The sequence below is a fragment of the Bubalus kerabau genome, chromosome 4 (genome assembly GCF_029407905.1).
Source record: "Bubalus kerabau isolate K-KA32 ecotype Philippines breed swamp buffalo chromosome 4, PCC_UOA_SB_1v2, whole genome shotgun sequence".
NCBI lineage: Eukaryota > Metazoa > Chordata > Mammalia > Artiodactyla > Bovidae > Bubalus > Bubalus kerabau.
In genome coordinates this window covers 128,562,454-128,589,634 of record NC_073627.1, presented here as the reverse complement: position 1 = coordinate 128,589,634, position 27,181 = coordinate 128,562,454, and the positions used below count along the sequence as shown (strand labels likewise).

General features: G+C 52.3%; 1 protein-coding gene across 1 annotated transcript in view; it reads left to right on the top strand.

The window, feature by feature from the left end:
- The window catches only part of SHB (SH2 domain containing adaptor protein B), a 139,115-nt gene that overhangs the window by 98,426 nt on the left and 13,508 nt on the right, over positions 1-27,181 (top strand). The window contains exons 4-5 of the mRNA XM_055578585.1: positions 8,305-8,476; positions 15,445-15,564. Of these exons, the coding sequence (XP_055434560.1) occupies positions 8,305-8,476; positions 15,445-15,564 (292 nt within the window). The remainder of the gene's footprint in view (positions 1-8,304; positions 8,477-15,444; positions 15,565-27,181) is intronic.

Below are 27,181 nucleotides of genomic sequence, written 5' to 3'. Positions count from 1 at the left end.
TAATAGGATATCCATGAACAAACACCAGACCTGGAACACCGTGCAGGCCTCTCCTGTCAGCCCCATATTTGTTCCCTCCTCATCCTCATGGGGCCTTAAAAGGCCTCTTCAGCACCTGAAAGCTCTGTGCACAGAGTTTTGTTTTCAGTTCTCTGATCCTTGTTGCCCCTGCATAAGGGACTCTGTTCTGTGCTGGACAACTGGGGAGGCCAAAGGCCAGCCAAAAAGATGCAGCCACTGATCCACAGGCCCCACCTGGGGACCCAAGGCCCTAGGTCCCCTTCACTTCCTTCCAATTCCCTGTGAATCATCCTTAGGGGCCAACATCCATACTCATGGTCAGCCCGGAGGACTCAGGGATTTTTGGCAGGCTGTCAAGTCTTCTCTCCCTGCCTGGCCTAGAGAAAGGCACTCCTAGAGCACTCCTAGATGAGGGGAGGCTGCCCAGGCTTTCATCCCAAAGCAGAGTGTCAGGGGCTGGGGGCTGGCGCCCCCTGCCTGGCATGATGGCCTGCTCCTCTCTGCTGGGCAGTCTACTTGCCCGGTCCAGGCCCCGTTCATAAAAACATAAAATCCCACCAACCTCCTCATTTTGTTCTGAGGATCAGAGGATGTCACATCGGGTCCTCACATATGCCTGCCTGTGAACAGGAAGCACTCAGTAAAGGTCAAGTCATTTTTCAAAACTATTTTAAAATGATTTGAGGAGGGAGTCCAGCTCCTAAGTTTCCTTTCTTGATTGATGAATGAGGTTTTTCTGGGGACCTGCTGACCATAAATCTGGGTGGAGATTCATTCACTCAATAGAGTCTAAGCATTGACATCAGGCACTATCCTAGGCACTGGGAATTCAGCTTTAAAAAAACAGAACATGTCTTGTCTTCTTGGAGCCTCCACCTTAAGAATTTCAGCGCAGGCTGGAGAAAGTGGTTTCTGATACAAGGCACTTAATCCTCCTGAGTAAATGAAAAGGAGCTGCTCTGAGCAGGGATGTGGCCATGGGGAGAAGGTACCACCATGTACAGGGACCCTGCCTGGGCTTTGGTATGTCCTCTCTTACTAATCACCTCCATAATCCTTTATGGTATAGGCCTTGTCAGCCCTGTTTTATAGACGTGGCAGCTAAGGCTCAGAGAGGTTTGAAAACTTACCCAAAGTCACACAGTAGTGGCAGAGGCAAGATTCAAAGCTGGATCTTCCTAACTGCAGAGTCCATACCCTCTCCATGACGCTGAGCTGCTGCAGTTCTTCTGTTCTCTGGCCTTGTTGCAGCCCATGGACTGCATGTCAGGCACAGAGAACTTCAGGAGAGGCTAAGGCCTGAGGCCTCATCTCCGTCTGGTTCTGAGAAGACACCTATGTATGTATCATATGAACTGGGGTGGGGTCAGACAATGCCTTAGACAGGGGAGGCAGGGTTCAGGAAAGGAGAAAGGCATTCCTTTCTCCTGGGGCCTGCGTATGTGTACGTTGCTTCAGTCCTGTCTGACTCTTTATGACCCCATGGACTGTAGCCCACCAGGCTCCTCTGTCCATGGGACTCTCCAGGCAAGAATGCTGGAGTGGGTTGCCAGGCCCTCCTCCAGGGGTTCTTCCCCACCCAGGGATCGAACCCATGTTGCTTTTGTCTCCTTCATTGGCAGGCAGGTTCTTTTACCACTAGTGCCACCGGGGAAGCGTTCCACTTTGGGTGGTCTTGACAAAAGTTGCCCCCAGGAGGCAGCATTAAAGCTGAACTTTGAAAAATGACTAGGATTTTTGCACTCAGAGATAGTGAAGAAAGGAATTCTCCAGGGCAGACACAGCAGAGCAGAGGCCTGGAAGCAGGGAGATGAGGGATGGGGGACCAGCTATTCTTTGTGACTGGAGCCGAGGGGTGGGTGTGGAACCCAGAAGGGTTGTCACCAAGTCACCAAGGGCCTCAAGCACCAGAGTGAGTTCTCTGTCCTTTGCTGTCCTGGGGACCTAGGAGCTAGCAAGGGTTTCTGGACCCAGAGAGCTGTGCTTTAGAGGCTTATGGGAATTTGGGAACCTGATCTCTTTGGCTAGCCCTGAATGATAAACAGGAAGGAGCCAGATCTAGAAGGAACATATTTATTTCATCTAAGCAAACATTTACTAAGCACCACCTCTATGCCAAGCACTGTAGTCGGTTTAGGGGCTGACAAGATGTTGGAGAGGAAAATAAGTTATAGGTACTGTCCCCCAGAGAACCCCATGGGCTGCCGGGGGAGGAGTGGCTGGGGGCTTGCTGAACTACAAGAGAAGGTGGCGTGCTGTGAGCTGTACTGGAGGAGGGGAGTTCTCAGAAGGCGGGATGGGGAGGTTTTGTGGAAGGCAGGCTTTTGTGCCAGACCTTGGAAGCTTCTAGACATCATACAGTTGGTGGTCATTTCAAAGACTAAATGAGGGAGATGTAATGCCTGCCTGGCCGGCCCTGTCACTTTGCTCTGAGACCCAGATGGTAACCCCCTCCCTTCACCCACAGGATGGCAGGGTTGTCGTAAGGGTTAGAGCTAGCATGGGTGCTTGTTAACACTGACCCAACTTCAGGACTAATTGATATAAAATCTATAATACAAGTAGGAAGGGGACCACCAACAGCAAAGGCTAACCTGGATGGAGGAAAGGCCTCCTAGGAGATCTGAGCTGGGTCTTAAAGATCTCATCAGATCAGAGCTTTGGAAGGACATTTAGGGCATCATGAAGGGCCACCTCACCTGCCTTGAAGACAGAGGCTGGTGGAGCCATTAACTGGACCACCTCTCCCACTGCCACCAGGGCTCTGGTCCCTTCATCGCACCAAAGATGAAGGGCTCCAGAGGCCTGGCCCTGCCCGCCTGAGTCTCCCCTCCCTCCAGCAGAACCCTGACTTCTGTTTCTAATTGCTATAGGTGGAATTAATTAGATATTGTCATTCTAACAACTCACAGGGGTGGTATATTTTTTCTCTAAATGCAGATATTCTTTTGAGGGCTGTGGCTTCCTTTATCTTTTACAGAAAATCACTAAATTAAAAGAATTGCCTTTTAAAATTGCAGATTAAAGAGAAACTTAATTAGAAGGAATGAAAGCAGTTGTGTTTGGATCTTTTGTTCTTAACATTTTTTTTTTTTTCCCTTGCGCTGCTGAATCACTGCACTTGGAGTTTGTATATTTTTATTTTAGGTGGAATGATTTGCCTAATTAAGCCTGTCATTCATCACCACCTGTTCCCTCTAAAATATATGCCTATATTATTAAGCTTGCAAGCGAATGTATAACTTAATTCAGTGGGGAATTGCAGTGTTGACTGGGACGTTATTAGGTTTTATCCAATTTATCTGGTATGAAAACTGATATTTTTCCCCAGTAAAATGAAACAGCAGCTCATTAAGTTTATTCATTCAGTCATTCTTTGAGCACCTATTATGTTGTGGTCATGTACTAAGGCTAGGGGAATGGGGGGAAATATGGTGTAGCCCCTGCTCTTGAGGGATCATGGGGAGCCAAACAAAGAAACTGGCCATTAGGGTACCATAGGCTGAGATCAGAAAACTAAGATCACGGCATTCAGTCCCATCACTTTATGGCAAATAGATGGGGAAACAATGGCAGTGAGAGACTTTATTTTCTTGGGCTCCCAAATCACTGCAGACATGAAATTAAAAGACACTTTTTCCTTGGAAGAAAAGCTATGACCAACCTAGACAGCATATTAAAAAGCAGAGACATTAATTTGCCAACAAAGGTCCATCTAGTCAAAGCTATGGTTTTTCCAGTAGTCATAAATGGATGTGAGAGTTGGACTATAAAGAAAGCTGAGCACCAAAGAATTGATGCTTTTGAACCGTGGTGTTGGAGAAGACTCGTGAGAGTCTCTTGTACTGCAAGGAGATCCAACCAGTTGATCCTAAAGGAAATCAGTCCTGAACATTCGTTGGAAGCACTGATGCTGAAGCTGAACCTCCAATACTTTGGCCACCTGATGCAAAGAACTGACTCATTGGAAAAGACCCTGATGCCGGGAAAGATTGAAGGCCAGAGAAGGGGTCGATAGAGGATGAGATGGTTGGATGGCATCACCGACTCAATGGACATGAGTTTGAATAAGCTCCAGGAGTTGGTGATACATAGGAAAGCCTGGCATGCTGCAGTCCATGGGGTCACAAAAAGTCAGACACAACTGAGCGACTGAACTGAACTGAGGCTGAGATCAAGGTGAGTCTGGGAAGGGGGTGAAGCCAGGGAGGGCTTCCTGGAAGAGGTGACTCCTAAAGAACAAGTGGAATCAGTCAGGTGGATGAGGAGAAAGGCAAGAGTTCTAATGATTCACACAAAGAACACAGCCTGGAGGGCGGCATGGTGAGACCTGATAGGTTAGATAGGTTGCCAGGTTGTTGGTCTTGAGAACCTGCGTTCCTTCCATGATCGTGTTGCGTGCTCCATGCCTCTCTTCTCACCTGGGCCAGGAGGTGTGTAGTAGGATTTTATACTGGCAGAAATTCCCAGATTCTGATTTAGCCAGTGGAGCACCCAGATTGTCCGGGGTGAAAGTGCCTTACAGTTCATCTGGTCTCTCACTCTTATCTGCCTCTGGCAGAACTAAGCCTAGAACCTTGTCTCCCACATACCCCTTCCCACACCCCCACTCTGCTACCCCTGGGGCACCGTTCACCACTTGGGGCCAGAGGCCTGCTGCACTGTCCTGTCTCCATTCTCTCCATTCCCCAAAACCAGAAAGTTAGCAGACGGGAGGCTTCATGGGAAAGTGCACACTAGTCCCGTTCTCCCTGACCCCACCTCCCACTGTGCCCCGATCTCCATCGCAGTGCGGTATTGCACGGGAGTCTTCCCCGACTTGCCCCGCCAGTAGTCAAGTCCTGTTGGAGTCATCTCCAACGTCCCTGTCATCACTGAGGGATTCAGCCTCCATCACCTTCCCTATCTCTCTGCCTCCAGGGTCACCCCTAAACCCTCTCTCCATCAGCAGTCAGAGAGGTCTTTAAAGTCCATTCTGAAGGATGGCATTCCTTGATTCAACCCAGTCATAGGATCAAGTCCCAGCTCTTTAGAAAGGTGACCAGGCCCTCACCAGTCTACCTGACCCTAGTGCTTGCCCCTGCCCAACGTCACCCATCCAGGGCTTTGCAAGTTAGGTGGCTCAGGTCAGAACTTGCTTTACCTCTCTCTCACACCCCCTCCCAGGACATGTACCCCATTTGATCAGTTGCCCTGAGGGCTGGTGTGGCTCCCTGCGAGCTCTGACTGGGGATCTGGGCTACTGGGAAGTTGGGGAAAGGCCCGTGGTGACATGTGTGTGGGGGCCCCCGCTCTGAACATCACCCCTTTATCACCACTGTGAAAGCTCAGCTCATCAGCTGGATGGAGGAGGATGTTTGTTTCTCAGATATCCAACCGCAGGACCTGTCCCCTGAAAGGGCCTTGAGGTCATTGCCACCTGGCTGTCTGTCCCCGTGGTTGGACACAGGACAGAACTGTAGCCAGAGAAGAGTGCAGGGAGCCTCCAGGCGGGTCCTCACTCTGCCCCAGTCCTGGCATCATAAGCTGTGGGCGTCTGGAGGTTGGGGCTTGGCCTCTGTCGTGTTTTCTCACAGAGCTTAGGGTTTTCTGTGAGCCTTCCTCACCTGGACTTGCCAGCCCCATCCTCCAACGCTCAGGCTGAAAGCCAGTAGTGACCTTGACCCTCTGTCTCTCTCTCCCTCCATTCTGAAGACATGTACAAGTCCGATTCTCAGTCACTTCCATCTACCTCTCCAATGCCAGCCCATCCTACAGGAGTTTACTCACTGCTTGGCTTTGCTCCTCGTCCATCTCACTCTCTCTCTTTTTAATTAACAAACTTTTGTTTTTTTAAGAGTAGTCTTAGGTTCACAGCAAAATTGAGATGAAATTATGGAGAGTTCCCATAGACCCACATCCTCTGTCCCTTTTCAGCCCAGCAGTCCTGTTAAAGAGTACCAGGTCGAAAGCTTTCCCCATCAGAAGTCAGAATGGCTCTTCATTTTTCTCAGAATAAAACCAAAGTCCTTCCCAGGGTCCACAAAACCCCCAACCACGTGGTCCTGCTCCCTCCCACTCCCCTGGGCCTCAAATCCCACCCAGTTCAATCCACTCCAGTTGCCCTGGACTGTGTTGTTTCTCAGTCACCCTCAGCCCATTCCTAAAGTCAAGGGCCTTGAATCTGTTCTTCCTTCTCCCCAGAATGTCCTTTCCCCAGACGTCCACGCTGCTCTGCCCCCTTCCTCCAGGCATTTGTTCAGATGCTGTGTTTTGAGAGGCCTGCCTTGTCCTGCTTTCCTTTTCTCCTGAGCGCTTAGCCCCAGCCGGTGTGCTGTGGATCTGACTTACTTTACTTGTCTCTCAGACCCTAAACTCCAGAAGTGGGGATTTCTGTTTTGCTCAGTGCTGTTTTCCCCAACTGTGAACTAAGCCTGGCCCACGTGAACATGAGTCTAGAAGGGACAGCCTGCCAGACCCCGCTGCAGTCACGAGAGTGACCAAACACGTGGGTCCAACCTGTCTCGAGCCTTCCGTTGGCAGGAACCCCCCTCCCCGCTGTTTTCTGTAGTGATTAATAGAGAAGCCTGTCTCAGAGGGATGGAAATGCTTCGCCGCCCTGATGGATGATCTGGCTCCGTGGCTGAGACGCACAACGAGTTCATTCACCATCCTCGGTGGTCCATAGACTGCACATCACCACTGTCAGGGCAGGAGTTTCCCACCACCTTCCGTGAACATGAGGTTGATTGCTGTGTAGCTGGGGTCGGAGGATGGCTCGCCACGTCCGTGCTTGCTGGGTGGGGCTGGGGAGATTTCCAGCATTGTGTGTCTGTGGGCCTGTAGCTGGACGTGGCCTTGGGTACACGGTTCCGCAGGCCCTGGCCCAGTTTACTCAGCACTCAGTATATGTTGGGCCAATCAAATGTAGTCCCTCATCTGATTCCCACAGCAGTCAGTATGATAAGAAATAGGGCTTTGGAGAAGTGGAGTGGCTTAGCCAAGGCACACAGCAGGTCATGGCCAACTTCAGAGGGGGACTCAGGGCAGTTCAGAGGCTTCTGTGAAGTACTTAGTACGTGTCCACATTGAGTAGGCATGATAATAGTAATGAAAGCAACCCTCTATGATAGCATTTACCAAGCACAGACTAGCTACACACCAGGCGCTCTGCCGAGATGGCTGTTCACCCCCTGGCAGACTCCTCACAACAGCCCCACGAGTTGGGTACGGTCGTCATCCCTAGTTTTCAGATGAGGCAACTGGAAGCCCATAGACATGACTTGCAAGGTGGACTCCTGGTCTCTACCAACACTTCTGGCAACTCCAATTTTGTTTGTTTTTAAATACTTATTTATTTAGTTGCGGTATGCAGGGTCTTTCATTGTGGCACAAGGGCTCCAGAGCACATGGGCTCAGTAGTTGCAGAATGCAGGCTTAGTTGCCCCAAGGAATGTGGGAAGCTTAGTTCCCTGACTAGGGATCAAACCTGCATCCCCTGCATTGGAAGGTTAATTCTTAACCACTGGACCACCAGGGATGTCCTGGTAACTCCAGTTTTAGCTCAGTATTTTCCACTCTTTGTGGGGTGTCTCCAGGGTCCTGCCCTCCAAAGGTACCTCCCCAGCCCATGGGGTGAAGGATGCTCCTGCAGGTCCAGGGCTGGAAAGAAGGCACATTGGAGGGCCCATCCCACTGTGCTGGGCACTACTCCAGCCTCACCTGGGGGCTAGTCCAGGACGGGGCTGGCTGTGTGGAGGGCCCACACGGTGGGGTGAGTATAGAGGAGCAGACGGCTGTGATGCAACACACCCCTCGACTGGAACTCTCTGGTTGTCCCAGGAGGAAGGGGGCAGATGTGGCCGGTGCAGCCCTGTGTGGGGGGGAAGGTAGGAGAATGGCGGAGGAGAGGAGCCACTTGGAGGCAGGTTTTTGGCACAAAATAAAGAAAAACTTTGCCCCTGACAACTGTCTAGGGAGAAGAGCCCCCTCTGGGAGTACCATGGCCCCTTTGATGGAGGTTGCGGGAGGGTTCCTTTGGGGATAAGGCTGAGCTCAGTGGCCTCTGGAGATTCAACCAGCCCCTCGATTGCACCATCTGATTGTGACGGCTCCTCACATCCTGGTTTGGGAAGCCCACAACTTTTGAGCCATGTCTGTTCATTGCCTAGAGCTCTTCTGCCTGCAAATTGTAAATCATCAACCAACGGTGCTGATTTCCTGGCCCCACTATGTGCCGCCAGTGACTTGTTGGGCTGAGCTCTGGGTAACCGAGTAACCGTGCTCTTTCTCTGTCCCCCACAGCCCAGTTTAATGGCAGCGAGAAGCGGCAGTCATCCCCCTCGCCTTCCCGGGACCGGCGGCGCCAGCTTCGAGCTCCCGGAGGGGGCTTCAAGCCCATCAAACATGGGAGCCCTGAGTTCTGTGGGATCCTGGGAGAGAGAGTGGATCCTGCTGTGCCACTGGAGAAGCAAATGTAAGTCCTCAGGGAGCAAAGCTCAGTCTCAGTGACCAGTTCACGGAGTCACTGTCGATGCTCATAGAAGGCCGAGGCCACTGTCAAGTCTGTCCGGCCAGGATTAAAGCACACCTCTCCTGATTCCTGGCCCTATGCTTCCTCCCTCTCCTCTGTATCACCTGCCTACCTTCGGATGGCTAGTAGGAAGGACAGTGGGATCATCCACATGGTGTTCTGCTTACTTTTGTATCCTCCTTTCTAGTTTCATCATGCAACAAGTGAGCTTTTAAAAAGCTAAATGTATATTAAACCCTCCTGCCTGATTGCATATTAGCTTTATTTTATAGCAGGAGTGATGTTTTTGCCCCACATCCCTGGAAGCTTAGGTGGTAAAGAATCTGCCTGCCATACAGGACCTGGGTTCGATCCTGGATTGGGAAGATCCCCTGAAGAAAAGAATAGCTCCCCACTCCAGTACTCTGGCCTGGAGAATTCCATGGACAGAGGAGCCTGGTAGGCTACAGTCCATGGGGTTGTAAAGAATCGGACACGACTAACTAACACATACACATGCTAAATCCTGCTGCCTATTAGCTTTATTTTATAGCAGGAGTGATCTTTTTGCCCCACTTCTGCTTGATCTTAGTTGGGAAAGACCTTGGCACTCTTGATTTGGGTTTCCCCCAGAGAGTTCCCAGCTTTAATCAGCATTCGAGTCCCATCCCTGCTGCCCCTTGCCCCCTGCTTCTCCGCAACACTCTGGTCAGTGTTGTCTCCATCCTCTTGACCGAGATGGTCATCTCCTTTCTCTGATGGGGTCTTGGGTCCCTGCTCTGCTCTGAAACCTTCCATGGTTCCCCATCGCCTCCAGGATAAAATCCCACCTCCCAGAATTGCCACTCGCTCTGTGAGTTGTTCCACATACCTGCCCTAGAGTAAGTTTCTCCTGGAACTTAACAAAGCACATCCTGGATCCCATGCTCATACCATCAGGTGTATCGCCCTCTTCACAAGTGAATGTGGGGTAAGTGGGGTTATCATCTTACTGCAAAATGAGAAAATCAGGACCTCAAGAGATGTGGAGCCTTGGCTAGGATCTCCTGGCTCAGAGTGCTGAGGCAGGATTCAAATTCTGTGACTCGACCCCATACCTTCCTCTCACTTCCCTCTTGTATGCAATTTACCCTCACCCTTCGCATGTGGCCGGCACAGAGTAGGCACTCAGTAAGGCCAGGAGATTAGCTGACACCCAGCGGGTTCCTTGTGAGACCTCGTCGAGTGCATCATGCACTATATTAGTCTCCACCCAGGGGATTCTGGTCTCGCCCGGCCGGCAGTGCATCCCTCACAGGAAATGCTCCCTCGCTGAGCAGGATGCAGAGTTTTCCGAATGATGTCATGCGCTCGTGTGCCCTTTTTTAAGCGTGTGCTGCAGCCTCCTTTGTGACAGCCCTGCGCCTGCTGCACAGAGCACATGGGGGGAGGGGGGAGGCGGGTAGGCTCCCAGCAGGTGTCGTGTTAATCTCTTACGTCTCACAGCCACACAGATTGGGTGGCAGGTTTTGCTTATTTCTGATCAGACTGTGCGCTTTTTAATCAACAAACAAAATATAATCCAGAGAAGCCTGGGAGCTATTCAGCATGCATCCTGACCCAGGTCTGCCTGTGGTCAGCGGCCCAACCTCCCCTCTGCCCACACCCGGACGGAACTTCATGAGCCCCGTGAGGGCAGGTCTGCCTTTCCTTTCCTGTTCCCACCCAAAAGGCCCTCAGCCAAATCCAGAGTCATGGCTGGCTTTTCCTCCCCATCATCTCATCTCCCTGGGATTATTCCAGCTTGCTAGAGGCCTGCCTCATCACCCAAGAGGTAGGGTGGTGGGCTTAGGTAAGATCCCACTTCCAGCAAAGCCCGAGGACCCAGGACCCAGGCCGAGAGGTTCACTGTATCCCACCCAGGCCAATGCTGCCTCGGAATTTAGTAGGCACTTCCAATTCCCGACTTCTCCCCACCCTAGTGCAGGGGAGAGGGAAGGTGGGCGCACTGAGCAGGTGCCCCAGTCTTAGAGGGTTGTCAGGGATGGGCAGTCACACTTCTGCCCAGGCACCCAAACTACTCGCTGGCCCTCCTGGGACAGTGGAAAGGCTGCTCAGGTACTAAGGGCCGACTGCTCCCCAGCCTCCTAGAGGCAGCACACCGCCCGCTCCATTCTGCATTATTATTACCATCAGCACATGAACGTGTCCTAGTCATGAACTTCTTGGTGTTGTTCAGTCGCTCAGTCAGGTCCAACTCTTTGTGACCCCATGGACTGCAGCACTCCAGAGTTCCCTGTTCTTCACCATTTGCTGGAGCTTGCTCAAACTCTTGTCCACTGAATCGATGATGCCATCCAACCATCTCATCCTCTGTCACCCCCTTCTCCTGCCCTCAGTCTTTCCCAGCATCAGGGTTTTTTCCAGTGAGTCAGCTCTTTGCATCAGGTGGCCAAAGTTTTGGAGCTTCAGGTTCAGCATCAGTCCTTCCGGTGAATATTCAGGCTTGATTTCCTTTAGGATTGACTGGTTTGATCTCCTTGCTCTCCAAGGGACTTTCAAGAGTCTTCTCCAGCACCACAGTTCTAAAACATCAATTCTTAGGCCCTCAGCCTTCTTTATGAACTTCTTAAAACAAATAAATAAATAAATCTTGACTAGACATCCCCATCTGACCCCAGCCCCTGTTGGGAATGTAACCTCCATGAGGGCAGGAACTTGTCTGGGTCACCATTGCGTGCCCAGTGCCTAGATTGGTGCCTGGCACATAATAGGTGCTCAGTGAATAGGCAGCTGTCCCCTCGGGGAACAGAGTCCCCACAGAGCTGTCAGTGCATTCGCTCTCCCTTCCATTACCTCCCATTCTCTCATCCACCCCAATCTGCTTCCCTTTTCTGCCCGGGTAACCAGCTGACCTCTTCTGACCCCTGTGGCACCCAGCACATTAGACAGCTCCTTCCTTCTAAGACGCTCTCTGCTCCCGGTTTTCCTCTGCCTCCCCCGCCAGCTCCTCACCTCAAGCTGACCTGAAGGTTATACTGTCCAGGGCTCGGTTTCCAGCTACGTGCTCTCCCTGGGTAGTCTCCTCAGGATGCTGGTGGTGAGTCACCAGTTCGCATCCCCAACCCACACCTCTCCCAGAACTCCTAACTCCTACAGCCAGCTGCTTTCTTGGCATCTCCACTTGGCTGACGAATGGGCATCTTAAATTTAACATGTTCAAAACCGGACTCCTCATCTCCTGGACACCCGCTCCTCCCCAGTTTGCCCACCTTCCCCACTCCACCCCAACAGCATCACATCTACCACGTTGCCCAAGCCACAGTCCTGAAGTCATCGTGATTCCTTTATTGGTGTCACACCAGCATCTAGTGCGTTACTAACTTCCAGTTTTCCATCCAAACACATCCCGAATCCATCCATTCCTGTCATCTCAGGTCCTCCCATCCGGACCACTGCAGAAGCCTCCTCGCCTGTCTCCTGCTTCATTTCCCCTCTGGCCATTCTTCAGGGTAGCCAGTCTACCCTTTTGTAAAATCGTCCAGAGCAAGTATATCTTAACAACTCTATTTAAAACTCTCATTGCCTTCCCTATGCTTACAATGAAATCAGACTTCTTCCTGTGGCCCACACGGCCTCGGGGAACTGGGCCCCGCCTCCTGTTCACCCGCATCCTGTCCCACTTCCCACAGTCACAGCACTGAACCGTTCTTGCTGCCTTTGTGCTCCGTGAACACCTCAAGCTCATTCCTGCTTCTGGACCTTTGCACTTGGTGCTGCCTCTGCAGTTTTCTTTGGCTCTTCACATGATTGGCTCCTTCTCAGTGCAGATTCTCAGGTCGAATGTCATCTCCTCGGGGTTGCCCCCTGTCCATTCATTCCGTAGTAGGCACCTCCCCCAGCCCAGTCACTGCCTTATCACAAACCCAGTATTCCTATATAGCGGTTGTCACTATCTGAAATTGCTTCCTGAATCTGTTGGTTGACTCTATCTGCCTGCATCAGCCCTTTGAGAACAAGGATATAGTAAGTGGTGAGTAAATAATTGGATGATCTCATGGGTGCTGGAGATTAATTAATTAATTAAGATTAATTAATTAATCTTAATTCCCCTGGTTCAGGCCTGAGTGGCCAGCTCTACAAAGTCCAATGCATCCCCAAGATGGCCTCCTGCCTCGATTCTCTTTTCAGTTCAGGCAGGTCCTCCTTGGGCCCAGGGGTTGCCAGCCAGGCCCATCCTGTCTCCTGGTAGCCATCCTCATCCTGACAGTCTGCCCTCTCCCCATCCCCCAGTTGAGTGTCCTTTGCCTCTTCTCTCCCCAACTCCTCCTGTTTCTCCTTTGATCCTCTACCCCGAGTCCCCTACCTTTCTCTACATGTGGAATGGCTGGAGCAGCTGGGGAAGGAACCAGCAGCTTATCCTGTTTACCCACAAGGGATCACCCTTAACGAGGATCCAGAACCCCCGAGGCCCATCTGCCACCGCCTTTCTTAGAGCCACTTGTCCTGTGCTCTGGGAGTCGGACTCAGGCAGCGCCTCCCTGGAGACTACTTCTTGGCCTTCCCTGAGGACGGCTCTGCTTCAAATAGCTGAAACTTGCTTGGCTAATAGAACAGCATTTTGTCAGCTCACTGGGGCTGTGTTACACAGGTGAAATTTCCTGGAAAACAACCTTGGCCAAACTGTTAACTCTCATCTCTAAAGTCAGCTCCATCCTTATCTAACCACGTCTCCCAGTTACAGTCACGTATCTTTTCTTAAACATACACTGGCCTGTCACATCTCTGGGAGTGTTGTAATTATGGCAACCCATGCAATTCCTAGCGTCACATCCTCTTAATTTCTGTGTAAGTATAGACAGGAAGGTGGGCCTGCAGTGTACACGTCCCTCGTCTTTTCCCTCAGCGAGTCCCCCTCCAGATGTCCAGCCCCAGGTCTGACCTGTGAGCGGTCACCTCTTGGGCCATCAGTGACTCTGTCACAAGCTCATTGGACGGGGATACTCACGTCTCTCTCACTCTGCAGTCCTTGCTTTCCTAGAGCTGGTTGAGTTGGGTTTTTTTTTTTTTTTTTAGGTTATAATTATGTCATCTTCACTGCTGCTAACTGTTTAGAACATTGCCTTATAAATGGCAGAACGTGCAGAGAAAGGCAGTGTGATGCTTTTCTCCACGCAGGATGTCTGTACCAGAACTCTCACGGGTACTGTTCACAGGGCACTCCTGGGCCAGGTCCCGGAGGCAGGCTCCTCCATACACCTGCTGCTGCTGCTAAGTCGCTTCAGTTGTGTCCGACTCTGTGCGACCCCATAGACGGCAGCCCACCAGGCTCCCCTGTCCCTGGGATTCTCCAGGCAAGAACACTGGAGTAGGTTGCCATTTCTCCAATGCATGAAAGTGAAAAGTGAAAGTGAAGTCGCTCAGTCGTGTCCGATTCCTAGTGACCCCATGGACTGCAGCCCACCAGGCCCCTCTGTCCATGGGATTTTCCAGGCAAGAGTACTGGAGTGGGGTGCCATTGCCATACACCTGGGGGAGGTATAAAATTAAATGCAGTCTACACAGCAGCAGCCTGAAATACTGGTAGTTGGGGAAGTGACCTTTGGCTGTCTGCAAGTTCACTTCTCTTTTGGCTGATGCTGGTAGCTGCCAGTTGCTGAAACTCACCCCATTGCAGCCTCTCCATCAGCCCTTCAATGCATCATTCTGTTTAATCCTCACAACCCCAAAACAGGAATAGAGTGACCCTAAGTTAGGAAACTGAGATGCACTCAGATTTAGCCTCTTGCCCCAGACTCCCAACTGGCCAGTGGCAGAGCCAGGTCTGTGCCTCCACGGCCAAAGCGTGATCTATCCTTGACCACTGGCACCTCTGGTTCCCTTCCTAACCACATCTCTGGCCATCTTCCCACTGACCCGATCCCTCAGAGACCATAATGTAAGTAAGTAGAGACCTGTTCTGAGTACACCTACTGACCAGCGTCCTAGGATCTTCACTCTGCCGCTGAAACTTAAAGTTCAACCCTTCCAATCTTGAAAACCCACGTCCCCCTTTTGCCTTGCACTTGGGCCTTAGCCAGGCATCTGCCATGGCACCCCTCCCATGTGATTCTGCCACTCACCACGTGTTGCCCGGAAGCAGAACTGCTGGGATTCCCACGTGCCCGGTCGATGCCAGATGCACTTGGCGGGAGCACTGGTTTGGCCACCCCACCCCACCGCCTGCTTTCCTGAGTGACGAGCACCGCCCTCTGTCCCGCAGATGTCGCAGAGCCAGCATGTGTCCCACCTGTCAGCGCCCTCTGATGGTTTCTGTGTCTCTCAGAGAAACCAGAGTCCTCGCATCACCTTGTACACAAGGCCCCCAACCCAGCACTGCCACGGGGCCTCTGAGGCCTCAGCGCCCACACCGCCCCCTTGCCTCACTCTAGCCGTCACTGGCCTTCTTGTTGTTTCCAAAACATGCCAGGCATCCTACTTTGGCTGCCTTTCTTCTGCCAAATAGGCTGTTTTCCAGCTTCTTCCTTTGTGGCATCTTCCCTCAGCTCCTTCAGGTCCATACTGAAATGTCACCCCCTGCAGAAGGCTTCCCTTGCTGCTGCTTAAGACAGCAGTCCCTCCCGCCAGCTCCAAGCCAGGTGACCCTGCTCCATGTCCTTCGTGGCACCCACACTAGACTGTGTGCTTCACGGTGTGGAGGCCAGGTTTGCGCACCATACTCTCCCCAAGACCTGCATGCAGCAGGCACTGTGGATGTCTAATGAATGACTGAACACACACTCACGCACGGCACTCGTGACATGTGCACGTACAGGGACGCTGCCTAGTGACGAGGCCCAGGATGCCACAGCTGCCCTCCAGTGGGGCTGAGCCTTCTCGGGGCAGATGGGTTTCAGGATGTCAATGGTGGGGGTCTATCCCTGCTGAACTCTGACCCTATCTCTTCTCCGCAGATGGTATCACGGAGCCATCAGCAGGGGCGACGCTGAGAACCTGCTGCGCCTCTGTAAGGAGTGTAGCTACCTTGTCCGGAACAGCCAGACCAGCAGGCACGACTACTCCCTCTCCCTGAAGTGAGTAACCTCGGCCACCCCTGGCCCTCGGCAGCCTCCCGTGATGTGTAACCCGACCCGGCTGTCTGAGGCAGAAAGACCCGCCAGTGTCCCCCCGGGGAAACTTACCAGCATCAGTTATTTCAAGCCTTGCTTTTCCAATTTGATCTAATTCTCCTGGGACACAGAGAAGTTTTTATATTCTCCATTTCTGCCTCCCTTGAAGAGGAGGGGCATTTTCCTAGGATTTATATTAAATATCCAAGAATAGCTTCCACATCTGCCGTGAGCCAGGGACTGTAGAAGCACTTAGCGTGCCTTGTCCCTCCTTCAAACCTCACAGCAGCCCTTTGAGGAGAAACATCTCATCCCCGTTGTGCAGATGAGGAAGCTGAGGCTCAGAGAGGGGCCAGGGCTGACCCAAGGCGGGCTGGGTCAGCACTCAAGGCCGGGTGTTTGACGCCCCACTGCTCCTGCTGCCCCTGTGAGAACCACCCTTTCCTTATGTTCTTGGCTACTGTTGGGAAAGTCTCTCTTTTATGTGTCGCACGAAGGTTGTAAGGAACCCCACAGAGAGCCAGGAAGAATCTTGCTGACATGATCACCTGCAGTTGCTTTGTAAACTATTGGGTCTTTGTGATCCACAAGATGTTGCTTTCAGGATAGGTGACCCTGAAATAAGAAAAGGGTTTTTTGATTGAGGGTTTCATCCTTCAGTGCTATTGCTGGATAGAACCCAACAGATTGACTGAAACCCATTTTACAGATAGGAAAAGTGAGACTGGGAGAGAGGAGGGATTTAAAGAGTTAATGACAGAACTGAGATATAAACCCAGGTCCTTCAGCCAGCACAGACCACTGAGAGCAATGGTCAGCGAGCACAGACCACCAGAAAGCAAGCAGCTGCCTGCTTTCTTTCTACTCAGCTTGCTGTTATTTGAGGCCAGGTGATGCAGACAGAACTGCCAGGACGCATCAGGAGAGCCCTGTGCAGGCCAGCTGTGAGGTCAGTAGGGTCGGTGCACACAAGCAGAGAGAGACTGGCCTGGGCTCTCTGCTCACGACTGACCCCACCTGCAAGGGACCGTGACAAACTGCAGAGCGGAGCCTGGGCAGGAAACAGAGGCACTGGAAGTCTGCCTGGAGAAGGGAGGATGTGTGGGGACGTGGAGGAACCACCGATCTCTCAAGGACATCAGGGCAGAAGTGGTAGGTGGGGCGTTATGGGCAGATGGATTCCAGGTCAGTGAGAGGTGAGGTTCTCTAACCCTTCAAGCCTATCAGGAATCAGAACTGCCTCAGAAGGTGGTGAGTGTCTCATCACTGGGGATGTGCAACCAGGAGCTGGACAACTGCCTTGTCAGGGAGGATGTCAAGAGGATTTCTGAGCCTCTGGGAGGGCACTCAGGGCAAGCGGCACATGGATACTTCATTGTCCACCATCAGGCCTGACAGCTTAGAATCAGGCTGGTTTTATTACAGCCAAGGAGAAGTCAGTACGCTAAACTGTAGCTGGGCTGGTGGCGGCCAAAGTCATAGGGCTGTCCCTGCCTAAGGGAGAGGGCAACAGCAGGGAGAGGTGTACACAGCTGCTGTGCTGCCAGGGTAAGGGGTCTTGAACTCCCCACTGCTCCATGTTGCCCCTTCCCGCCCCCACTGTTCGAGGTAACCTAGCAACCCGGGTGCCCATGAATGATGCTTCCAGATCTTTACCTTCCTGCCTCAAGGTGGACTGTGCCCTTCTGGGCTGCAGGAGGTGAGAGAGGTGAGTGACATCAGAGATGGGACTCCATGTCACTATCCATCCTTCCTTGCTGACCTGGACAGACTGCGCACTCCCTGGTCTTCCACACACTCATCACACTGGCTGTCTCTGAGCTCCTCAGTGTATTTCACTCTTCCTGGAATTCCGTCATCTGGGACCAGGCCAGAGGCATCTTCCCTAGAGGACTGATTGAAGGCACAGAGGAGGGGGTGGGGCGCCCCACTCCAGCCCAGTCATTCCTGCGCGTGGCAGGGACCCATTGCGCCTCTGTTTATTCACTGGGAGCACACGAGGAATCTTGAACCAGGGGTGGGAACTACTCACACCAGCAGGGCCCGCAGGGTCTGCTCCCCAGCACCCTGAGCCCGTGCCATCCGTCATGCGGACAGACGCAAATGCTGGCTCACAGGTGGGTCTTCAGAAGAGTGTGTGTGTCGTGTTTCTAAGGGCGTAGTTCCCTTTTCATCCCAGGTTTGCTCCCTTCCCCGGACCATCCTGATCTGTCACAGACTTACAGTCCAGGGGCCGGGCTTTCCCACTCCCCGACCTCGTAGCCTCGGCAGCCATGTCACCTTTCTGAGCCTGTGTCCTCAGCTGTGCATGAGAGGCAATGCTGTTCTCCATATAGACAGAGAGGCCCATCAGTGTCCCTGGCTCTCCGGATTTCCCCTGGCTTTCTGTAGCTGGATCCCCTGCACCTCCTGGGCAAGGGGAGAAGGTGGGGGGCACAGCTCAGGGGGGCCTGTGCTGGGACCTCGACCAGAGCACTCTGCCATCAAGCCCGGGTTTGTCTTCCTACACCCGTCCTGCCTGTTCTCATTATCAGGAAGTGCAGTCTGGATGACTGGTCTCTGCCCACGGATGCCGAGGTAGAGGGTTTAGTTTTGCATGCTTGTCTAGAGCCATTAGATCCCAAACGCCAGAGGGGTGGTCTTACCTGGTCAGCTTTCCCTCAAAGGAGGCCAGAAGTGGGGAGGAGGGTTGGGCCAGGGCAACCTACTAAGGGGAGTTGGGCTTGTTTTCCAGAGCAGCCCCAGTAACCAGCCAGGCTGCCAACCAGGGAGAGACACCTGAATGTCCCAGCTGCTTGGGGAAGGTGCCAGCTTTGCCAGCCACCATGGAGGTTTGGGGTCTGTCTGATGCCGAAGGCTGCCTGGCAGGGGCGGGGTGGGGAGTGGCATTATCAGGATTGCAGTGCATATTGACATTGGAATTCCGGCTATGTTATCATGTGAGCCTTGGGCCCTGCTGCGAGGGTGTTCTGGGAAAGAGAGAGAGTGGGGGAGTGTGGCCCCAGGGGACAGGGCTCTCCACCCCTCCACGCCAGAGGACAGAGCTCATCCATCTGTCCCTTGACAGATACTTATCAGAGTCCTGGGTACCAGGTACAAGGCTGTGCAGAGGCGGGAGCAGAGGTGAGGACAGTCTGGCCCAGGCAGCAGAGCTCCCAGTCTGGGCCTTGTTGCTTGCAGAGGGCTTGGGGGCCAGAGCTGGCATAAGGGTGGGAGGGTCTGGAGAGGCCGCAGGGCAGAGGTACATTGAACATTAAGGAGAGGGTAGGTATTCCCTAGGAAGGGACAGTTGGTGGGCATCTCAGGTAGAGGGGACACGCCAGGCAAAGCCCTGGCGATGCAGAAGAGCCTAGGCAGGGCTCAAGCCCCACAGAGGAGCTGATACTCAATTCTTAGTGATGGGGCCACCCTCAGGCATCCATCCGTGTGCTTAAACCTCACTTCCACCCTGAGTACTCGCAGTACTTCACAGTTTTAGAAAACCTGCATATTGATGTTGGGACAGCCCCATGGGGTGGTCAGGGCAGACATCACCACTCTCGTCATCAGTGTCGAGCCTCTAGTGACCTTAGATGCCCAGCTGGTCCAGTCCCTTGGCTTTGTGGCCAGGGAGGCCAAGACCCAGAGGGGACTCAGGACTGACCCAGCTACCCAGCTGCAAGTGACCACACAGACAATAGAGATGGTGTCTGCATCCCACTGTGGGGACCAGTCAGATCCCTGGACCAGGCCAAGCAGCCACCCACCTGCTCCTTCACCAAAAGCTTTTCCCTGCACCCATGGTAATCCAAGACTGTGCCTGCCTTCCTCAGTGTCTCACATCCCTCCGTGGCAGCGGCCCCCACCATGAAGCAGTCTCACAGAGGTCCTGCCTCGTCACTTTTCAACACTGTCCTCAACCCCTTCTGCAGACCTCTCCGTCTTCCCATCTTCAGCCTGACCCAGCAGGGCACTGGGCCACTGGCCGCCAGCACACACCACTGACCCCTGGTACACTCACTCTAGCCTCGGGAAAGCAAAAGGTTGAGCTCTTAGAAGTTGGCAAGAAAACATCACCCTCTTACACAGTTTCCTGTCTGGAAAGGCAAGCAGTGGGAGAAAGGGATTTAAAAAAAAAAAACTCATTAAAAGGGTTCTTTAGGCACTTTGGACTATGAATGACTCTTTGCAAGTTCTAGTTTCATGAGTTTTTACAAAGGAATCTGAACAAGATGAGGGAAACAGGACTTCAAAGACTGGAGGGTTTACAGCTGAGACGTAGGGAGAGCACCAGGGCCTCCTCGTATGCTTGGGAACAGGGACAGACAGAGTAACCCTCCTGGCCTCAGCAGAGATGCCCCTGCTGCTTTGACCTGGGCCCAGCCCAGCTGTCTTTAGGCCCTGAGCTGCCATCCCCAGTAGGGTACACAGCCCCAGGGAGGCCTCGAAAAGTGCCTTCAGCTTTCAAATCCCCACAGGCAAACTGCGCAACAACCTTGCAAATGTGGCCCAGATTCTGACCTCAAGAGACATTTCTGACCTTTCCATCAGATTGCAACTCAGCCCCCATCTCTCAAGAGTCTTCCTAGGCCCATAAGCTCTGTCCCTTCAGTTTCTTGTCAGTTACTGGGCTCCAGTCGCCAGGAGTTCATAGCCCAAGTGGGGAAGAAGTGGCATTTATACTGGTAACTCAAATACTCACAGAACATGTTTAAGGCTACCTAAGGCAGAAAGTGGGCTTCCCCTGATGGCTCAGACGATAGGAGACCTGGGCTCAATCCCTGGGTCTAGAAGACCCCCTGCAGAAGGGAATGGCTACCCACTCCAGTGTTCTTGCCTGGAAAATTCCATGGGCAGAGGAGCCTGGTGGGCTACAGTCCATAAGGTTGCAAAGAGTCAGACATGACTGAGTGACTAACACTTTCACTTTTTCACTTTTCAAGGCAGAAAGTGCTCAGGTCCGTGAAAGAGGGAAGGAACCAGAAGAGGGGGTGTTGGAAGGCTGGGCAGGTCTTAGACTGTGGAGAGGGCAGAGAGGACAGCCAGGCAGAGAAGATGGCACAGAGATAGGAAAATGCAGAGCTTGTGTAAGAATAACAAGTAACATTGGCAGGAGCCAAGGAGAAAGGTGGCACTGGTCATCCAGCTGAGGAACTGGGGCTCTATCCTGTACATCAGGGAGCATTCCTGTACTCCTGTACCCCAAACTCTCTCTCTTCCCCAGAACACCCTCGCAGCAGGGCCCAAGGCTCACATGATAACATAGCCAGAATTCCAATGTCAATATGCACTGCAATCCTGATAATGCCACTCCCCACCCCGCCCCTGCCAGGCAGCCTTCGGCATCAGACAGACCCCAAACCTCCATGGTGGCTGGCAAAGCTGGCACCTTCCCCAAGCAGCTGGGACATTCAGGTGTCTCTCCCTGGTTGGCAGCCTGGCTGGTTACTGGGGCTGCTCTGGAAAACAAGCCCAACTCCCCTTAGTAGGTTGCCCTGGCCCAACCCTCCTCCCCACTTCTGGCCTCCTTTGAGGGAAAGCTGACCAGGTAAGACCACCCCTCTGGCGTTTGGGATCTAATGGCTCTAGACAAGCATGCAAAACTAAACCCTCTACCTCGGCATCCGTGGGCAGAGACCAGTCATCCAGACTGCACTTCCTGATAATGAGAACAGGCAGGACGGGTGTAGGAAGACAAACCCGGGCTTGATGGCAGAGTGCTCTGGTCGAGGTCCCAGCACAGGCCCCCCTGAGCTGTGCCCCCCACCTTCTCCCCTTGCCCGGGAGGTGCAGGGGATCCGGCCACAGGAATCCGGTGGAGTACAGCACTCCTGTACAGCATATCCTGTACTCCAGGGAGCAGGGTTGCAGTCATGTCCCCAGAGCTGTGCTCTAGAATCATTCATGAACTGGGTGGAGCATCACTCTGCCTCCCTGTGCCCTCGCATGTCCACAGACATGCCACCAAAGCTAGCACAGTCCAAGAAGTGGGCGGGAGTCCCGTGGGAGATCGCTTTTAAAGATGTAGAGGGAGGGACTTCCCTAGCAGTCCAGTGGTTAAGATTCTGCACTTCCAATGCAAGGGGCTCGGGTTCAATCCCTGGTCAGAAACTAAGATCCTACATGCTGCATGGTGGGGCCAAAATTTGTTTTTTTATTTTTTTTAATTTGTTTTTTTAAAAAAGTAAAGATATAAGAGTGAAAAGCATGGGCTCTGCAACCAGTGAGATACATGGATTCGAATCCTTGCTCCACTCTTAACTGCTGTGTGGTTCTAGCCACATGAATTTACCTCCCTGATCATCACTTGGAAAGCTATGTAGGCCACTCTCATGAACTTCTTATAAAAATTAACGCAGCCTAGCAGGTCTGACCGACAGCAAGTACTCGGTATATGCAGTCTCCACGCCTCCCAGCTTTCCCAGAGCCTTTAGAAATTGCCGCGGAGCCAGCATGGTGGACAAGGCTGCACCAGGTCACACACCCTGGGGGTGTGTCTGGGCTGTAGCTGCCTCTGGATGACTTGTGCCGGTGTCTTTGTCCCCACCCCCAGTGCCCATAGAAAGAGGGTCCAGCGTTTGATTCATAAATTTGCTTCCAGGTCAAGGTCCCCATGGTCAGGACAAGCTTCTCTTCCTGCTCCATCCTAAGGACAGTGGGAAGGCCCCACCTCCTTCTTCAGGTGGGGAGGAGGGTGCAGAACGATTTATCAAGAAAATTCCTCCTGGTCTGATTGCCAAACGAGGCCCTTCAGGTTCCCACCTGGAGCTGGGAGGTTGTGCTGACCGCTGGGCAGCCAGTCTTCACCCAACAGATGCTCCCCGGGAGGGTGGTGCGTGTGGCGGGGCCAGAGGAGACGATGGGCTGTGTTCCAGGGGTGCTGGGGGCACATTTCTATTAGGGTTGTTTTTCTTTCTTCTCTCCCCTCATTGATTTATATGGTAAAGGAGAGAGTTTTCAAACAGTAGGCATGTCTGGGTCTAGGCAGGCGAGCAAGTGATTAATCTTAGTTTGTTGCTGCTGACAGCCAGGAGCAAGAAATAATAACAGTTTGTGGGGTGGGGAGAGGTGGGGGAACGCGGAAAGACTGCTCGCCCTTCTATCATCAGAGGGAGCACGGACTCCACTTCCTTCTGCCATCTGAGCACCCCTTGTTGAGTGGGCGTCTGAGGCTTTGTCCTCTTAGCTCCACAGTGGCTGCTCCCATGGGTGAGCCCCCAGACCACAGTGGAGGCTTCCAAGCCATTGTGGGCTTCCCTACCCAGCATGACCTCCTGCCCCAGAATATGGGACTCTGTCACCGCTTGCCCTCCTCCCCAGCCTGCCCCTGAGGGCTTCAAGGAAGGCAGGTATGTACCGCCCGGGGCACTGCCCAGCTCCGATGACCAGGGCCCTAGTTTCCTGGCTGTTTGCCCCCATGCCCCCCTTACTTTGTACCTCTCTGAGCTGCCAGGTGGGTGTGAGGGCTGGAGGAGGGGGGATAGCAAAGAAAGAGAGGCGGGGGTCAGGCAAACTGGCACAAGGTAGCTGGCTGATTCCAGGCAGACAGTGATGGCAGGAGAGGGTGGGGTAAGGAAGGGTTTTGACCTGGGCCTTGGGGAATGAGGAGGGCTGAGACAGTTGGGGATTGGCAGAGTAAGGAGCTGCCCATGCTGAGGAAACAGCAGACCAGGAGGAGAGAAGCTGCCTACTTTCCAACCCATTTCAGTAGATCCAATCACTAACATCCTCCCCATCTCCCCAGAATAGAGGCAGCTCAGTGTAGCAGAAGACATGAGCTCTGGATCAGTCTGGCATGGGCTTTTGAACCTCAGCTCTGCCACTTACTAGCAGGATGGTCTTGGACAAAGGGACTTAACATCTCTGAACCTCGGTTTCCTCATCTATTAAAATGGGCTTTACAGAGGTATTCATGAAGAGATGATACATGTGAAGTGCTGTAAGTTCGTAGTAGCTCACTGTCTGTTACAGACTTTGTACAGCCATGGGTTATTGAGAAAAGAGCTTGGTGTGGTTCAGTACCTTGAGAATTACCTGACTGTCCATGCCCACATCCACTCCCCTTTATGGTGATAGGATCTTAGAGTTCATACAGGGTGCCACTTGAGAAAATCCTGCACTGCTATGACTGAGACAAATCACTGAGAGCTGAGAGCTCATGTTAAATCCAGGCTGCCCTCTTGATGACTGTGTGACCTTGAGTAAGTCACTTCACCTCTCTGATCTGCCAGTTCCTCATCAGCTCCTGAAGATGATGACCACCTCAACAGGCATGCAGAACTAAGGCCGGAGAGAGGAAGAAGCTTGTCTGCCTCTTAGCTTCTCAGCCAGGCCCTGAGTTTTGGCGGCATTTGTGTCAGCCTGAGACAAAGACCAAGCAGGGGAGGGGAGCGTCTGCGTCTTTGCTCTTGCTACACGGAGGGTTTCACATCCTTTCAGGGCTGATGGAGGGAAAATGAACTTTCTGCTCAATTAGTGGACAGCATGTTTTCGCCTTCTCTAAAAGGTTTAAAGGAAATGGTGCAATTAGGAGCTACTGCTGTAGGCAAAACAAGAGGCTCCTCAAACGTTCTGTGTAGGAGACGAAATGAAAATAGTGAACTTTAGAGATAGAGGTTTTCAGAAGCCCCAACTGACGGTCGCTGAATCTGGAAGGCAGGTCAGGATGGAGGGCTGGCTGCTGAGGAGGCTGCAACAGTTCAGCAAAGGACTCAGGCAGTGGGAGTAAACAGAGGTCGTGTCTTGGTAGAATCAAAGAGGATGAGAAAGAGCAAGGAGCCTGGGGCCTCGTTCCGATTTCTGAACGGCCGGGTGAGTGGTGGCTCCACCAGCTGCAACACAGACCTGGAGCTCTCAGTTTTGAAAAACCCAGGAAACTCATCATAACTCAAGACGAGTTTTCATCCCTGCCCCAATTGCTGCCCCAAACCCAGAGGCAAGAGGTGCCTGCACTCACACTGCCAGCCCGTTGTCCAGAGCACCTGCCAGCCTGGCAGCGCCCAAGGTGCCCACTGATGGGTTGGGGTTTCCCTTCCTGACCTGCCACGTCTCCCCTCCCAGCCAGGCACACAGCATTGCCCTTTACTCCCCCGAGAGCTCCCTAATGCAGCGTCTGAGCCACCCCGATTACATTTCCAGCTGGTTTTTAATTATCTTGTATCAGCCACATAAATCTGCCTGTGTGGCTCGCCTGCCGGGTGGCAGTGGGGGAGCGGGGTTGGGGCGGGGGGCGGTTCCAAATGCCCATTCATTGCCAGGAAGCCTCTCATGCCCTGGGACGGCTTCCTTTCTGAAGCACTGGTCTCAAAATGTGAAAAACATTTCTTTCCAGTCACATTTCTAACATCTTGTTAATAGGATTTATTTAACAATATTTTTGCAAAAGCCATCTGGGAATGGCTTGTTTGGGAACTTGGGAGGACACGTGGGTACTACAGGCCCAGGCCATGGTGACAGATTACAGACCTCGTACCTGCCATCAGAGAAGGGACAGAAACATGGAGAAGGACTCAGTCAGGGGCCAGGGGACCAGGGCCTGAATCCCACTGCTTCCACCGGCTGTGGGGGTCACCCAGCGAATTATTTCATGTCTCTGAGCCTCACCCCCGAGGCTCAGGGACACAGCGGAAGGGAGATCTCTTTGTAAATTCCCGAGTGGCTGTATAAATGCAGGTGGGGTTATTTATAGAAACTTGTGCCTTCCCCAGGGAAGTACTGGGGGTCTTATTTTGCTAATAGCTAAGTAAATAGCTGGATGTTCCCCAGAGGAAATATAACCAGCCCTCTCCTTGAGGCATCTGGTGGGGCTTGAAGCACCCAGCTTCATTCAGTAAAATCTCAAGGTTTCCTGTTCCCCACACCCTCAGGCCCTTGCAACCAGAAGAGTCTTGAATCATCCAGGTCAAAACCCTGGCTTTCAGATGAGAGAAACAGGCGCAGGAAGGGAAAAGGACCTTCCCAAGGTCCCGCAGCAAGTTGCTGGTGGAGCCCAGATGTCTCGACTCCCATCCAGGGTTATTACCCTTCTGAAGCCCCATAGCACTATATTTTCTTCTCTCATTTTCTCCATAAATGTTCTTGGTATTTGCGGCAGATTTATAAAATCGGATGTCAGATTTTATAGCTCTCATCTTTGCTCCCACAGTTCAAATTCTAAAGCTATAAAAATGATGTTTTGCTGTGTCTGAGTGTGTGTCACACTCACACATGCACACATTTTGTGCCTCAAACCCGTCCTTTGCTGAGCACACCCCACCCCCCAACAGTGAGCAGCCGCGACCTCCTTCCAGCCTAGGGTGCTTTCTGCCACCATTAATGCCTTTTTTAAAAAAAGGATCGCTTCACCCAGGAGGAATATAAGAAACAATTGGTTTTGGCAAAGCTGGCTTATTACAGATGCTTTAATTAGAACTTTTTTTTTTTTTTTTTTGCTATTTTCCTTTTGAAAATCCACATGCTGCTCACAGCTCCAGGCAGTTTGGGGATCAGCCTGTCACATTCTCAGCACAGCCTTTCAGGGCAGGGATGACAGGTCAGCAGCCTAGGTGTCACTGCTGCATTCCCGCTGGGCACCAGGCCTCCAGCTGGATAGGGAGACAGAGGGACAAGAATAGGTGAGGGCTGTGGTGGAGGGAAGTGTGGCAGGGAATAAATAAGGGAAGAAGAAAGTGAGTCTGACTGGTGGCATCTTGGAAGGCTTCCTGGAGGAGGTGGCGTGTGAGCAGGGCCTAGAAGGATGATAACGTATTGGGAAGTAACAGCAAGAGAGAAGGACAATTAGGTTTGGCATTACAGGAGAGGTCTCTGCAGTGTCCCCTCTCCCTGTGGTGCCAACTTGAGTTTGCAGTTGTCCCCACCATGTCAGCCCCCCTTGGCCAAGGCGACTAAACATTTGGCCCAGGTGGACAAAGATGCGCCTTATAAACTCTGGAGTCCTGGTCAGCTCTCTTTCTCTCTCCCCGCAGCTTTCTGCATTTCTGGCCCTTTCTCTCTTGCACAATTCTTTCCCACCCCTCAACTTGCTCAGAGTAGCTGTGTGCTCATCATTTCCACCTGACACTAAGGTGTATAGCCCGGCCTGGCTGAACACAGCCTCCCGGGGGAAAACGCATTTACACAGTGCCAGGTAGGCACTTTGCAATCCCTGGTACCTGGTGTTAGAAACTGATTTGAAGAGGCTTCCACAGCGTATCCTCTAAGGTAGGTCGACTTATGCCAATAACAATGATTAAAAACTTGGGGCAATTTATGAGTTCTGACACAAGTGATGATCAAACCACTGAGGCAGCAAATGCATGAGGTACTATGTGCCGAGCACACCCGCATCTCAAAAACAGTCAAATGTGAGCATAATCCCATTTTGAGTTCAGATTTTCAAACCAGAAAAATGCTTCTTCCTGTCCTGAATTGTTCCAATCTTACCGCCCAGAAATCTTCTGTGACAAAATGAGAGTTGACCGTTTCACTTCTGTGGTAGTTATGCTTTTAAAAAGCCATCAGTTCCAATAGTCAGTCACTTTTGGGAACTCAATTACTTGCAGCCATGCTGAAAAAAAACCGTAATTAATGTGATCAAACCCTAGCCAAATAATAAAATGAAAGC